The following is a 12,152-nucleotide window of genomic DNA, read 5'->3' on the forward strand; positions in this document are numbered from 1 at the left end:
GTATTCCCAATGAATATACCATGGGTAATGCATGGTCAAATCCCTAGGTGCTGTAGGGTTTTTATGTGGAATGTCCTTTTTGCCTTTTGATTGACGTGATTCTTCACAGTGTAGCCGTCGCTAGACTTAAATGATCATTACTGTGGCGCTGCTGGTTGGAGGTTGTCCCGTCAGACTTTATTGCGTGTAGCAGTTTTAACACGCTTCCGCCCATGCAACATTTAATGCGACTTGATTGCTCAGGAGAAACCTGACACCTCGCGGAGATGCCTTAGTGTTATATGGGCTTCCGGGAGCATATTGAGTTCCATGTGCCTTCTCCGGGACCTACGTCCTGGACATTACCTTATGGCACAAAGACTTAGCAAATATTCCAAAATTGCTTGATCCACGTGTCCCTGTCTAATTGGTCCACGTATATTGGGCGAAATTAGGGGCAACATCAACAATATAATCATATTGTAAGTGATAAAATTCTCTTACATCAACTACAATGCTTATATTGATTATTATAAGATGAACATGTTATAATTTTCTATAAGTATAATTATTGTTTTAAAATAAATTTAATTAAAATATATTTTTATGTAAATTTAAAATTAAAAAATATATATAATTAAAATTACATATTTAGTAGATGTAACATAAAAAGTAAAAAAAATTATGGTTTGGAGTTTTGTTACTTAAATCTATAATTAATAATATTCAAGATTAATTATAAATAAATATATTAGTTATGGTGTAGTTTTCAAGAATTTATTTGAGCCATTAGATTAAATCAATGGTTATAAATTAGGGTAAATTGCGGCATAAATACCTAATGTTTCAGATTTTATACACTTAATTACCTAATGTTTATTTTTGAGGCAAAAATACTTAATGTTACAATTCTCTTACACCATTACTACCACTTCCGTTAACTAATAATAAATATAGACACGTGGAGGGGCATTACATTTATTATTTTATTTTAAAATTTAATATTCTTAATATCAAAACCTAAATATTACTTGTTAAAAAAAAAGACGCAATACAAAATTACCATAGCTGTTTGGGGGGAAAAAATCGAACTTGAAAATAAACGGCCCAACAAAATAAAGGACTACAAAAAGGCCCACATTAAAAAGGCCCATCAAAATAAATACATCCAGGCCCAAGAATATAAAGGTAGGCCCAACTCGGTATGGCCAAACTATCGATCCGGGTTGCCAGTCTATAAGGGGGCACTATAGACAAAAAGGAGGAAAACGATAAATGACAAGAAACGAGTAAAGGGAGCGCCGACGGGAACAGGAAGGAATGGGTAATCGACAGATCGAAGATTAACTATAAGTGAAATAGTATACCAGGACCCGAAGAGGTACCCAGATACCCTGCCGACGGAGGAAATACCTAAAGCGCCGACAGAGGAAGTACCTAAAACACAACAAAAAGGGGACTGAGGTAACACTACTCACGGAATAAAAGCCTCCGGCGGAAGAGAACTCGGATCCCCGTAGACGAGAACCCCGACGGAAGTAGGGAGGGGACTAGAGCATAAACTAAGAAATTGATAAATTCAAGAATGTGATGCCGACGGACACAACACCGTTGAAACTAGGGAGAATAATTGCTTTAAAACCCGCTAAAGGCATAGACACGTGTAACAAGGAAGTTATCTACTAGAATACAAACACGTGTCAGAGGGCAAAAAGAATAAAAGAACGTAAACACGTGTCAACAAAACAATGGGTAGATGATAGACAACCCATGCAATCAAAAAAGACGTACGGGATATATAGAGAAGGATTACGTAAAAGAAAAGGAGATTAGGAACTGGAAAAAGAAAAGCCCCCAAAAAGAAATCTTGACTGTTTTCCGACCAAAACAGTTTGGCGCCGTCTGTGGGAACTTTTCTTTTTCTCAGTAAAAGAACCTTTACGTAAGGTAATAAAAAAAATGATATGGCAAATGAACAGGAGGATCTCACCCCTCAAAACAACCCATATAACATCCTCGGAACACCGGCAAACACTGGCGACGCAGGCGAGGACGTATTAAATCCAACCTCGCCATGGCGAGAGATCTTGGAAAGGCTGAAACAACAAGAAGGGAGAATGGCAACCCAGGGAATGGAAATTGCCCTTCAAAAGGAACATATCCAAAGGCTTGAGAGCGAAAACGGACAGATGAAAGTTGTCCTCGAAGGGTACCAACGACCACCGCATGCGGAAGAAACCGGTAATCGCCAGGTGGGAGGAGGGATTGAGAAGGAGAATCACACTGATAATAACGACCTCTCAAGCAACCATACCCGATGCATGCATGAAGAAATGGGAGAAAAGGGAAACTTGGCAATTCAAGAGGCCCCAATTTACCATCGAGATCAGCCCAAAAGGACTAGAGACGAGGTAGAAGAGATAACTGAAGCAGAGGCTTTCCGCACAACACCCCGAAAGCGAACCATGGATCCAACGGTTGCTCGAAATCCATCAACGGCGAGTAAAGAGACGGAGAGGCTAAAGGAAATGATGTGGAACAAATTAATAGCATTGGAAGAAAAAAGCCAGATGGGAGTACATAGCGAATGGCCTCGAATGGAGGGGTCAACCCTTTCACCCTTTGGGAATCACATCCTGCGCGTGGAGGCCCCTCAGCGTTATGTGGCCCCTAAATTACAAGAGTATAACGAGACAGGAGACCCCTCAGAATACGTATGTCAGTTTGAGAAAAAATGTTAACCGTCTTCGTCCCGCTAGAGGACTTGGAGGCAATCAAGTGTAAGACCTTCACGCAAGGATTGAGAGGACCCGCTCTACGTTGGTTCCACAACTTACCATCCGGCATAGTAAATTCATACAAGGATCTCATCCTGAGATTCCAGGCCAATTTCGCGATAAGTGTGCGGACCACTAAGGTGGATACGGACCTAATGTTAATACACCAGTGCCTCGACGAACTTCTGGAAAATTTTATCAATAAATTTAGCGAAGAATACGTCAGTATCCCGAAATGTATTGATTCAGTGGCAATGAAAGTGTTAATGCAAGGGTTGATACACGGTTCAGAATTAAAGAAGGCGATAATAGTGGAACCTGGCCTGTCCCTCACAAGGGCCCTAACCATGGCAAGAGGATACGTGGCCTTGGAAGTAGAAGAGAAACGACACAATGAGGAAGTGTCGCGCGAAACCTTGTCATCGAGAGATACTTTCCTCTTCGAATCTAAGAACCGGAAGCCTGCTGCACGACCTCATAATAGGACTGACAACCGCTCGGCCAACGAAAGGAACCCTCGAGGGACAGTAATGGTGAGTATGGGTGAGGCGGGGCAGCCACACGACCAACGGGGAGAAGAGGAGCTACCACGGATGACCATTACCTTAACTGAGTTGATAAGATGACTGCGGGGATTGAAGGAAACCAAGTGGCCCCCAAGAATGCCCACTGACCCCGGCAAGAGGGATAAGGGGCGATATTGCGCCTTTCACGGAGAGCACGGTCACGCAACCTACGAGTGCAGGAAGCTGAAGATAGAGGTCAACCGTCTGGTGAAAGAAGGATTCTTCCGGGACTGCCTCGTTTCGGACGCTGCACTTCACATCCAACGGGGAAGTAACAAAAGCCGGGATCAGTCCCCTCCACCATACATTAAGAAAACCTTAAATGTAATCTCGGGAGGGTCAGACCTGAGCGGGAATTCAGTGCGAGCTTCGATGGCACACGCCCGATGGGTCCAATCGGTAAGGGCTATGACGGTATTTGACAGCAACGGCCCTGACGTGCTCTTATCATTTAACCAAGGGGAAGCCTCTGAATTAGAACACCCCCACGATGACGCTCTTGTCATCACTCTGGACGTAGCCCATATTTTAATGAAACGCATGCTCGTCGATACTGGGAGCTCACCCAACATTCTATTTGCCGGAGTTCTGAAAGAAATGGAAATCAAAGACTGAAAAGCCCAGGACACCCAGGTCACACTAGTAGGATTCTCGGGAGAAAGCGCTGTCGCTCGAAGTTTCGTCCAACTACCCGTCTACGCGAATGGGGTCGACAAGTCAGTAAAGTTTTTAATTGTGGATTGCCCGTCGGCCTACAACGCCATCCTTGGCAGGCCGTGGATTCATGCAATGAAGGTGGTCGCGTCGTCCTACCATCAAGTAATCAAGTTCCCCTGCAAGGGTGAGGTAAGGGAGATTCGAGGGGACCAGTTGGGGGCCCGCGAGTGTTACTCCTCATCTTTGAGGAATAAAAACAAGTTATAGCAATTAATCAACTCCTCGACCCCGGCGAGAGAATAACCACCGGTGGTAGAGGAGTTGCAGGAAGTACCCCTACACCCGACGGACCCAACAAAAACAACCTATATCGGCACAGGACTTACTGGAAATTGGAAGAATCAAATCATAGAATTACTAAAAGAATATGTCGAAGTATTTGCATGGGATCACTCGGACATGCCCGGGATAGATCCGACCATAATTACTTACAGATTGAATGTAAACTCGAACTACATCCCGGTCAAACAGAAGAGGCGAAAAATGGGAACAGATCGAAATAAGGCAGTAAATGATGAATTTGCAAAAATTCTTAAGAACAATACCATTGAAGAGGTACAATATCCAACTTGGCTCGCCAACCCCGTGGTAGTTCCCAAAAAAGAATGGAAAGTGGAGAGTATGTATAGATTTCACTGACTTAAATAAAGCTTGTCCAAAGGACAGTTTCCCGCTACCACACATTGATATGATAATTGACGCCACCGCGGAACACGAACTAATGAGCTTCATGGACGCCTTCTCAGGGTATAATCAAATAATGATGCACCCTCCCGACCGAGATAAAACATCATTCATCACTGAGAGGGGGACATACTGCTACAAAGTGATGCCGGTCAGACTTAAAAACGCCGGGGCAACGTACCAGCGAATGGTGAACAAAATGTTCACCAAACAGTTAGGACTTACTATGGAAGCTTATATCGACGACATGTTAGTGAAATCTAAAGATGGCGCTAATCACGTCGATCATCTGCGAGAGTGTTTCCAGATCCTCCTAGCCCACTCGATGAAACTCAACCCAGCAAAATGCGCTTTTGCTGTCGGATCTGGAAAGTTCCTAGGCCATCTAGTAACACGACGAGGGGTAGAAGTCAACCCGGATCAAATCGAAGCATTTCAAGCGACAGGACAACCCGCACCATAAGAGACATCCAAAAGTTAACAGGGAAGATAGTCGCCTTAGGCCGCTTCATCTCAAAACTCTCACACAGAAGCCTTCCATTCTATGACTTACTAAGGGGAAACCGCAAATTCGATTTGGATGAAAAATGCAAACTCGCCTTGGAGGCATTGAAAAAATACTTGACAACGCCCCCCGTCCTTTCAAAGCCAGAGCCCCGCGAAACCTTACTCCTCTACCTTTCCTTGTCTAAGTACGCCGCAAGTTCGGTATTGGTAAGGGAGCAAGGGAAGGCGCAGTTACCGGTCTATTACACCAGTAAAACTTTCTCGGGGGCAGAGGGAAGATACCCAATAATTGAAAAATTAGCATGGGCCTTAGTCACATCAGCAAGAAAACTTTAGCCGTACTTCGAATGCCATACAATCTCAGTCATGACGTCTTTCCCACTAAAGCGGGTCTTGTACAAGCCAGAGGTATCCGGAAGACTCATGAAGTGTGCGGTAGAATTAAGGGAGTTTGATATACAGTACTTGCCTCAGACGGCTATTAAGGGATAGGCGTTAGCGATTTTCTGGTCGAGATAACCCCAGAGTCTGTCCTGCCTGAGAAAGAATCCGCCAGAAAGGATTGGCTACTGAAGGTAGACGGATCCTCAAATGTCAGAGGAAGCGGAGTGGGAATTGTACTGCTGTCACCCGATGGAGAAATGATAGAGCAATCTATAAAGTTAGGTTTCCGAGCTACCAACAACAGCGCTGAGTACGAAGCTCTGATCCACGGGATAAAACTGGTGAAGGAAATGGGAGCCGAGAGGGTATTAGTCCAGTCAGACTCTCAGTTGATAGTTCAGCAAGTCAAAGGAGATTTTGAAGCTAAAGAACTGAAAATGGGCAGGTACTTATCCGAAGTAAAAAGATTGATTGCGACTTTCCACTACTTCCACATTAGCCAAATCCCTCGTGAAGCCAATATGCATGCCGACGCCTTGGACGGCTTGGGGTCCTCTTCCCCCCTCCACATTACGAGGACGATACCATTTGACTTTATTCCAGAACCTAGTATTTCAGCGGAGGAAGAAATAAAGTGCACTGAAATTCCGACGGACACGATCGAAGACTGGAGACGGCCAATCCTCAAATACTTGAAGGATGATAAGTTGCCACCAGACCCCAAGCAGGCGAGAAAAATCGTAGTAAGGGCATCAAGATACACTATACTTCAGGACCAATTATATAAAAGATCTTACCACGGGCCATACTCAAAGTGCATAACGAAGCAGGAGGGTAAGCTAATCTTAGCAGAGCTCCATGAAGTAGAATGTGGGAGCGACTCCGGCGGACGAGTGACCGCCCAGAGGGTGCAAAGGCAAGGGTATTACTGGCCCACAGTCCAGGAGGATTCTTCAACTCACTCGCGAGCGTGCGAAAAGTGTCAGAAACATGCTCCGTCCATCCTATCCCCCCCAGCGGAACTGACCGCCGTCCAAAGCCTGTGGCCATTCATGAAATGGGGAATGGATATAGTAGGCCCCTTTCCAACAACACCAGCTCAGAAAAAATTCATGTTGGCCTTCACCGATTATTTCTCAAAATGGATTGATGCCGACTCATTCGCTCAAATAAAAGACAGAGAGGTAGAAGGGTTTGTCTGGAAAAACATAATATGCAGGTTCGGACTGCCACAGGAGATTGTAGCGGATAATGGTCCCCAGTTCATCAACAACAAATTCAGAAGTTTCTGCGAACGGTGGAAAATTAAACTCATATTCTCCACGCCCGGCTATCCGCAGAGCAATGGGCAGGCAGAGTCATCAAACAAAGTCATCATAAACAACATTAAAAAACGACTCGAAAGTGCCAAAGGAAGATGGGCCCAAGAATTGCTCGGCGTACTTTGGGCCAACCGAACCACGCCGCGGACTAGTACGGGCGAAACCCCATTCTCGCTTGTATATGGGATGGAGGCAGTTATCCCCACAGAAACGCAAGTGCCTACTTTGGGATCCGAGTTAAGCAACGAAGACAACACTTTCCTCAGACTACAAGCTGCTGACGACGCCGAGGAAAGGAGGGAGCGCGCCTTGTCCCGAATGCAAAATTACTATTCTGCGGTGGCAAAGCAATACAATAAGAAAGTAAGGCCAAGGAATTTCCTCCCAGGAGAACTAGTTCTCAGAAAAGTTTTTCAGAACACTGAAGAAGCCCGAGCGGGAAAGTTGTCCACCAACTGGGAAGGGCCGTACCGAGTGATAAGCCCGACGAGACACGGGGCGTACAGGCTGTCCACCATGGACGGAACCGAGATCACAAGAAGCTGGAATGCAAGGTACCTCAAGAAATTCTATGTATAAACCAAAAGCTAGGAACTTCAAAGTCCATGGAAACCGTCATCGAATTTTCTCTTTAAAATAAATAAAAAATGTGGGGAATTCGGAAAATATCGTCCAAGTCAAAAATGAAAGGAACAAAGACCTTTTACGAGAGGCAACAAAAAAGACCTTTTACGAAACGCAACAAAAAGACCTTTTACAAAAGGCAATAAAAAGACCTTTTACGAAAGGCAATACAAAGACCTTTCACGAAAGGCAACATAAAAGACCTTCTCACGAAAGGCATGACTAAAACCATTCGGTACGATGATACGTAAAACATGAAAACCATAAGAGGACAACCAGAAAGTACAATATAAAAAAAATAAAACTCTGTCCGAAATTAAAACGTATGGATAAGCAGGTACACGTCGAGAAACAACAGGATATTAAGTAAAATTAGCATTAAAAAAGAGCTAGAAGACATAAAACCGAAAAACCATTACCCCTCCTTACACAAAAACTAAAGTTTTATGAAAAAGAGTACTTACTCTATTTTCAAAAAACTAGGGGAGTAGTGGCCCATACAAAATGTGATAAATGTGATATATGACGCCGGCGCAAATTTACAAAATTTACAAAATACAAACATAAAATATGAAAAGGCGCCGACATAAGCCTACAAGGTAAATAAAAAAAAAGAGAAAAAGGAGGGGAAGAGGAGGAGATCCCTACACGAAGAAACTCTCCCTCTACTGAAACGTCCTCCGCATTGCAAGCCACCCCGGACGGTTGGAGAAAGAAGGAGGGCGTATAATCTCAGACACCACCCGAGGTGACTCTTGAGGAAAGGAAGAAGCAGATATACAGAAAACCGAGGGCGAAGCACCCGTAGGAACAGGGACCTCTTTGAAGTTCTCGAATTGGGCAGTAGACTCGATCTCGGGGTAATAAGCCGCCGTCGTCTGAGTCGAGCTTCCCTCTGACACTTCAGGCTCCTCCTTAGCCGCTTCAATTGGTGTTAACATGGGAGAAAAAATAGCGAAAGGACACATAGCCAGAGGTGGCGCAACCTCGACGCGAGAAGAAGCATAAGTTCTAAGGCCCAATGCAGCTTGCTCAAAACAGGGACAGCTGTAGACCTCTGAAAAATGCAATGGAGGAAGTGTAGTGGGCTCGAAATCACGAAAGCTAGAAAAAGGGTTCAAAGAAAGAAAAGCAGGATCCAATGGCTGCAATCCTGAGAAAATGTTGGAGGAGGAAGGCTCCTTCGAGTAAGGTATTTGGCTTTTGAGTAAGGAAGACATAATGCAGGAAGGATAAACCAAAAACCTAGCTAACCCAGAAAAAGAAAAGAGAGTTGAAGAAAATTCTTAGATGGAAAAAAGGAACTCAACGAGAAGCTTATTTATACAAAAATTGCATGCAGAATAATGAAGATACCATAAAAATGGAAAGGAAGAGTCACCCTTTTTGGCATTAAAACACGTGCCAGGAAAAACACGTGCACTCAAATTTCGAGAAGCATCGTTAAGAGTATGTATGTCTTTCCACTTTCAAAGCACCCCATTTTTTTTTTTTAAAAAAAAAACTCTCGGAATGAGTACGTGTAGTTATATGCGTAAATGATAGGCAAATAAATACACTTAATAGAGCCACAACAAGCACAAAACATAGGAAGGGACAACAAGGGTAATAAATGCAAACCTATTCAGAGATTACAAGTACGGGTTATATAAATATAACTAGAAACGTAAAAAAAAGGAGATAAAAAGACATAAACAACGATCGAATACAGACAAAGATTACACACGGGAAAAGTAGCAAACAACTAACAAAACCTAAAACTTAGGAGTCAAAAGCGCTCGCGGTCGGGATGGTGCCAGCAGAGTATGCACAGGGAACCCTGGATTACAATAGACCCTCGAACAACCCACGTCAGGCACCGACGGCAGCCCGTGGGGAAGCCCGGGGGGTAAAAGGGAGCTCCCTCCCTTAAGCACCCTTCCATTCGCCTTTCGTTAGCTAAAACGCTCCCTCTCCAAGTCCTCATCCCAGGCCCGCCGGTTTCGGGCTTGCATCCGACGATTATCCCGGCGTCGCTCAGCACGCAGGCGAAGGGCATGAAATTCAACGGGCACCCTTGTGGTAGCGGAAATGTTACGTCCTTCGTTCTCAAAGAAATTCTATAGCCACTCCTCATCAGAAGATGAGGACGCATCGTTGCACCTAGCCCTGTAAGCCCTCATCATCCTTCCGACAATAGCTTCGCCACTGGGCCGGTAGTAACGAGAAAAAATCGAAGGTCTCGAGGGGTATCGATCCCCGACGTCGGAATGGAACTCATCCCCGCTTGAAGACTTAGGAAGAGGAGAACCTGGGGAGTTTGACATTTCTGAAGCAGGGGAAAGGAAAACAAAAAATGTAGACGTATAAAAAGAGAAACTTAGAAGCTACGCTAAAGGGACACCATGAACAAAGGAGAGTGTTCGTTCAAATAAAATACAAAAGGTGGCCAAGGAAAGATTAAAGGAAGGAAAAAAGGTAAATCCACCCGCATATAAGGCATTAAATGGCAATAAATGCGCATTCCCAGGTGTCAAAACACTTCAAAAAAAAATAATATACCACCCACGTGTAAACAAACATGATAAGAAAAATCAGCTGAAAATATAAATCCAGAGAAAAAATCCTTACAAGCCCTTAAACAATAAACAAAACAAATGAATAAAAAGATTGTTCCTCAAACTTGTCCTTAAACAAAAACGAAATAAATAAACAAGAAAAGTTGTTCCTCAAACTTGTCACACACGCATAATAAAAAAAGAGAGAGAAGAAAAAAGGAGGGCATTAAGAAATTTATTAAAATAAGGGTAGGGAAAATTCCCTCCCATCTCTTTAGGCTCTGTCGTCATCCTCGCCCTCGCTGCCTTCGTCGGACTCCGAGGAAGAATCCACCAAATCTTCATCCTTCTTAAACTCGAAACATCTCGCAAAAAACTCGTCTAGATTCCAGGTAGCAGACTTGCCCTCCTTAAACTCGGAGTACAGTTTAAAGGACGACTGATAACTCCCACTAAGGAATGCCTTCTTGACTTGGCCTGTCAGGACTTTGATCTCCTTGGCCAAGGATTCCTTCTGACCAACCAGAACCTTTTGAGCTTCAGCCGACGCCTTTTCGGCTTCAGACAAATTTTCACTTAGGGAAGAGAGTTTGTCCTTTGCCATCTCAGCCTGAGAACGAAAGGCATCGGGTTCTTGCAACAAAGTGGCCTTCTCCAGATTCACCGCCGACAGACTAGTCTCTAGGGAAGCCACCTTGCCACTTAGAGCCCCCTTTTCTGACTCAAGGGCTGACCGAGTAAGGTTTCAACCCCTTTTCTCTAACTCAAGATTGTCGGCTTTGCTCTTCAAAATCTTAATGTCGACCTCCAAGGCGCTAATTTTAGTAAGAGCAGCCGTCCTCACGGCAACAACTGCTTCGTAATTCTATTTATAGCGCGAATAGACCTTGGCCAAACTCTCCCTCTCCCTATCAGTTTGTGGGGCGAACTTCATAGCATGGGCACATCTCAAAGCCGTCTGGCAAAAATAGAGGTATATATGAGTAATAGTAAGTAAAGCAATAACTAAAGCAGAAGAGATCCATGCAAGGAGTAAATTACCTTTATTCCCGATATGGTTGTATCCTTCAAAATAGAATCTGTTGGGTTTTATGCCCTAAATAAAACTTTTTACAATCTGATTAGTTATCAATATAAGAAATTTGAAGTGATTGATGTTTGCATGAATTTTACATGCTAATGGTTTAATATGTTAAATATGTTTATTACATTCATACACAAAAAATCAGTTAAACCCAGATCATATGTTTATTCACAATTACAGTATCGTCAACACAGTGGAATGTGATTGTGATCATATGAATCAAAAGTTTTGGTCCCTGTTTCATCAGTGGTATTGGATTTACACTGATGTGATAATCAGCGATGATGTATACTTACACTTGGAGTAAGTGTTATGTTCTTTCCATGACATTAGTAAAGTATACTAGTTTCGAATGTATGGAGTATACATTGGACTGGACGGATATTGCAACTAAGTTAAGATATTACAAACTTACTGTTACACATATCTTTCCAAGTCAATATCAGTAGTTGATCTTAAGATTAAAAGAATCTAAATCCTCATATGCTTGGGCTCAACTCAGGAGTGCTATTCATGTTCTTAGATTTATTAGTTAAGCCTACCTTTGGGTCAGGGTGATACGTATATTTTGGGAACATGATAGTATGATTGAGTGGGAGTGCTGAACATAAATATGGAATCTATAGCTTCTACTGGTTTATAGAAGTCAAGTGATGATTCCCTTCGAGCTTAGCAAATAGAAGTAAATGGATGAGCTCTTGTTTGATTGACTAATTATTAGATCACTAAATACCATTTATAGGTAGCTAAGTGTTTTAAGGGGCAAAATACATTGAGGGGTGAGAACGGTAAAGAAATCCCATCTCGATGTAGATCATCTATATAGAGGATCTTTAAATCACAATAAGATTATAACAATGGTTAAATCACTACTACAAATTAGGCTTTTAGTGACACTATATAGTGACACGCATAAAAGTGTAGGTCACTAAAAAATTAGGAGTAGGTTTTAGTGACACACACCATTAGAC

At 43.1% G+C, this 12,152-nt stretch overlaps 1 protein-coding gene across 1 annotated transcript; it reads left to right on the top strand.

The window, feature by feature from the left end:
• The first annotated feature begins 3,103 nt into the window (after nucleotides 1–3,103).
• On the top strand, nucleotides 3,104–3,937 carry LOC133039310 (uncharacterized). The gene is made up of 2 exons (XM_061118171.1): nucleotides 3,104–3,289; nucleotides 3,398–3,937. Exons 1-2 carry the CDS (start codon nucleotides 3,104–3,106, stop codon nucleotides 3,935–3,937), a joined length of 726 nt encoding a protein of 241 aa, XP_060974154.1.
• The last annotated feature ends 8,215 nt before the right edge of the window (nucleotides 3,938–12,152 follow it).

The sequence above is a fragment of the Cannabis sativa genome, chromosome 6, assembly GCF_029168945.1.
Source record: "Cannabis sativa cultivar Pink pepper isolate KNU-18-1 chromosome 6, ASM2916894v1, whole genome shotgun sequence".
Classification (NCBI taxonomy): Eukaryota; Viridiplantae; Streptophyta; class Magnoliopsida; order Rosales; family Cannabaceae; genus Cannabis; species Cannabis sativa.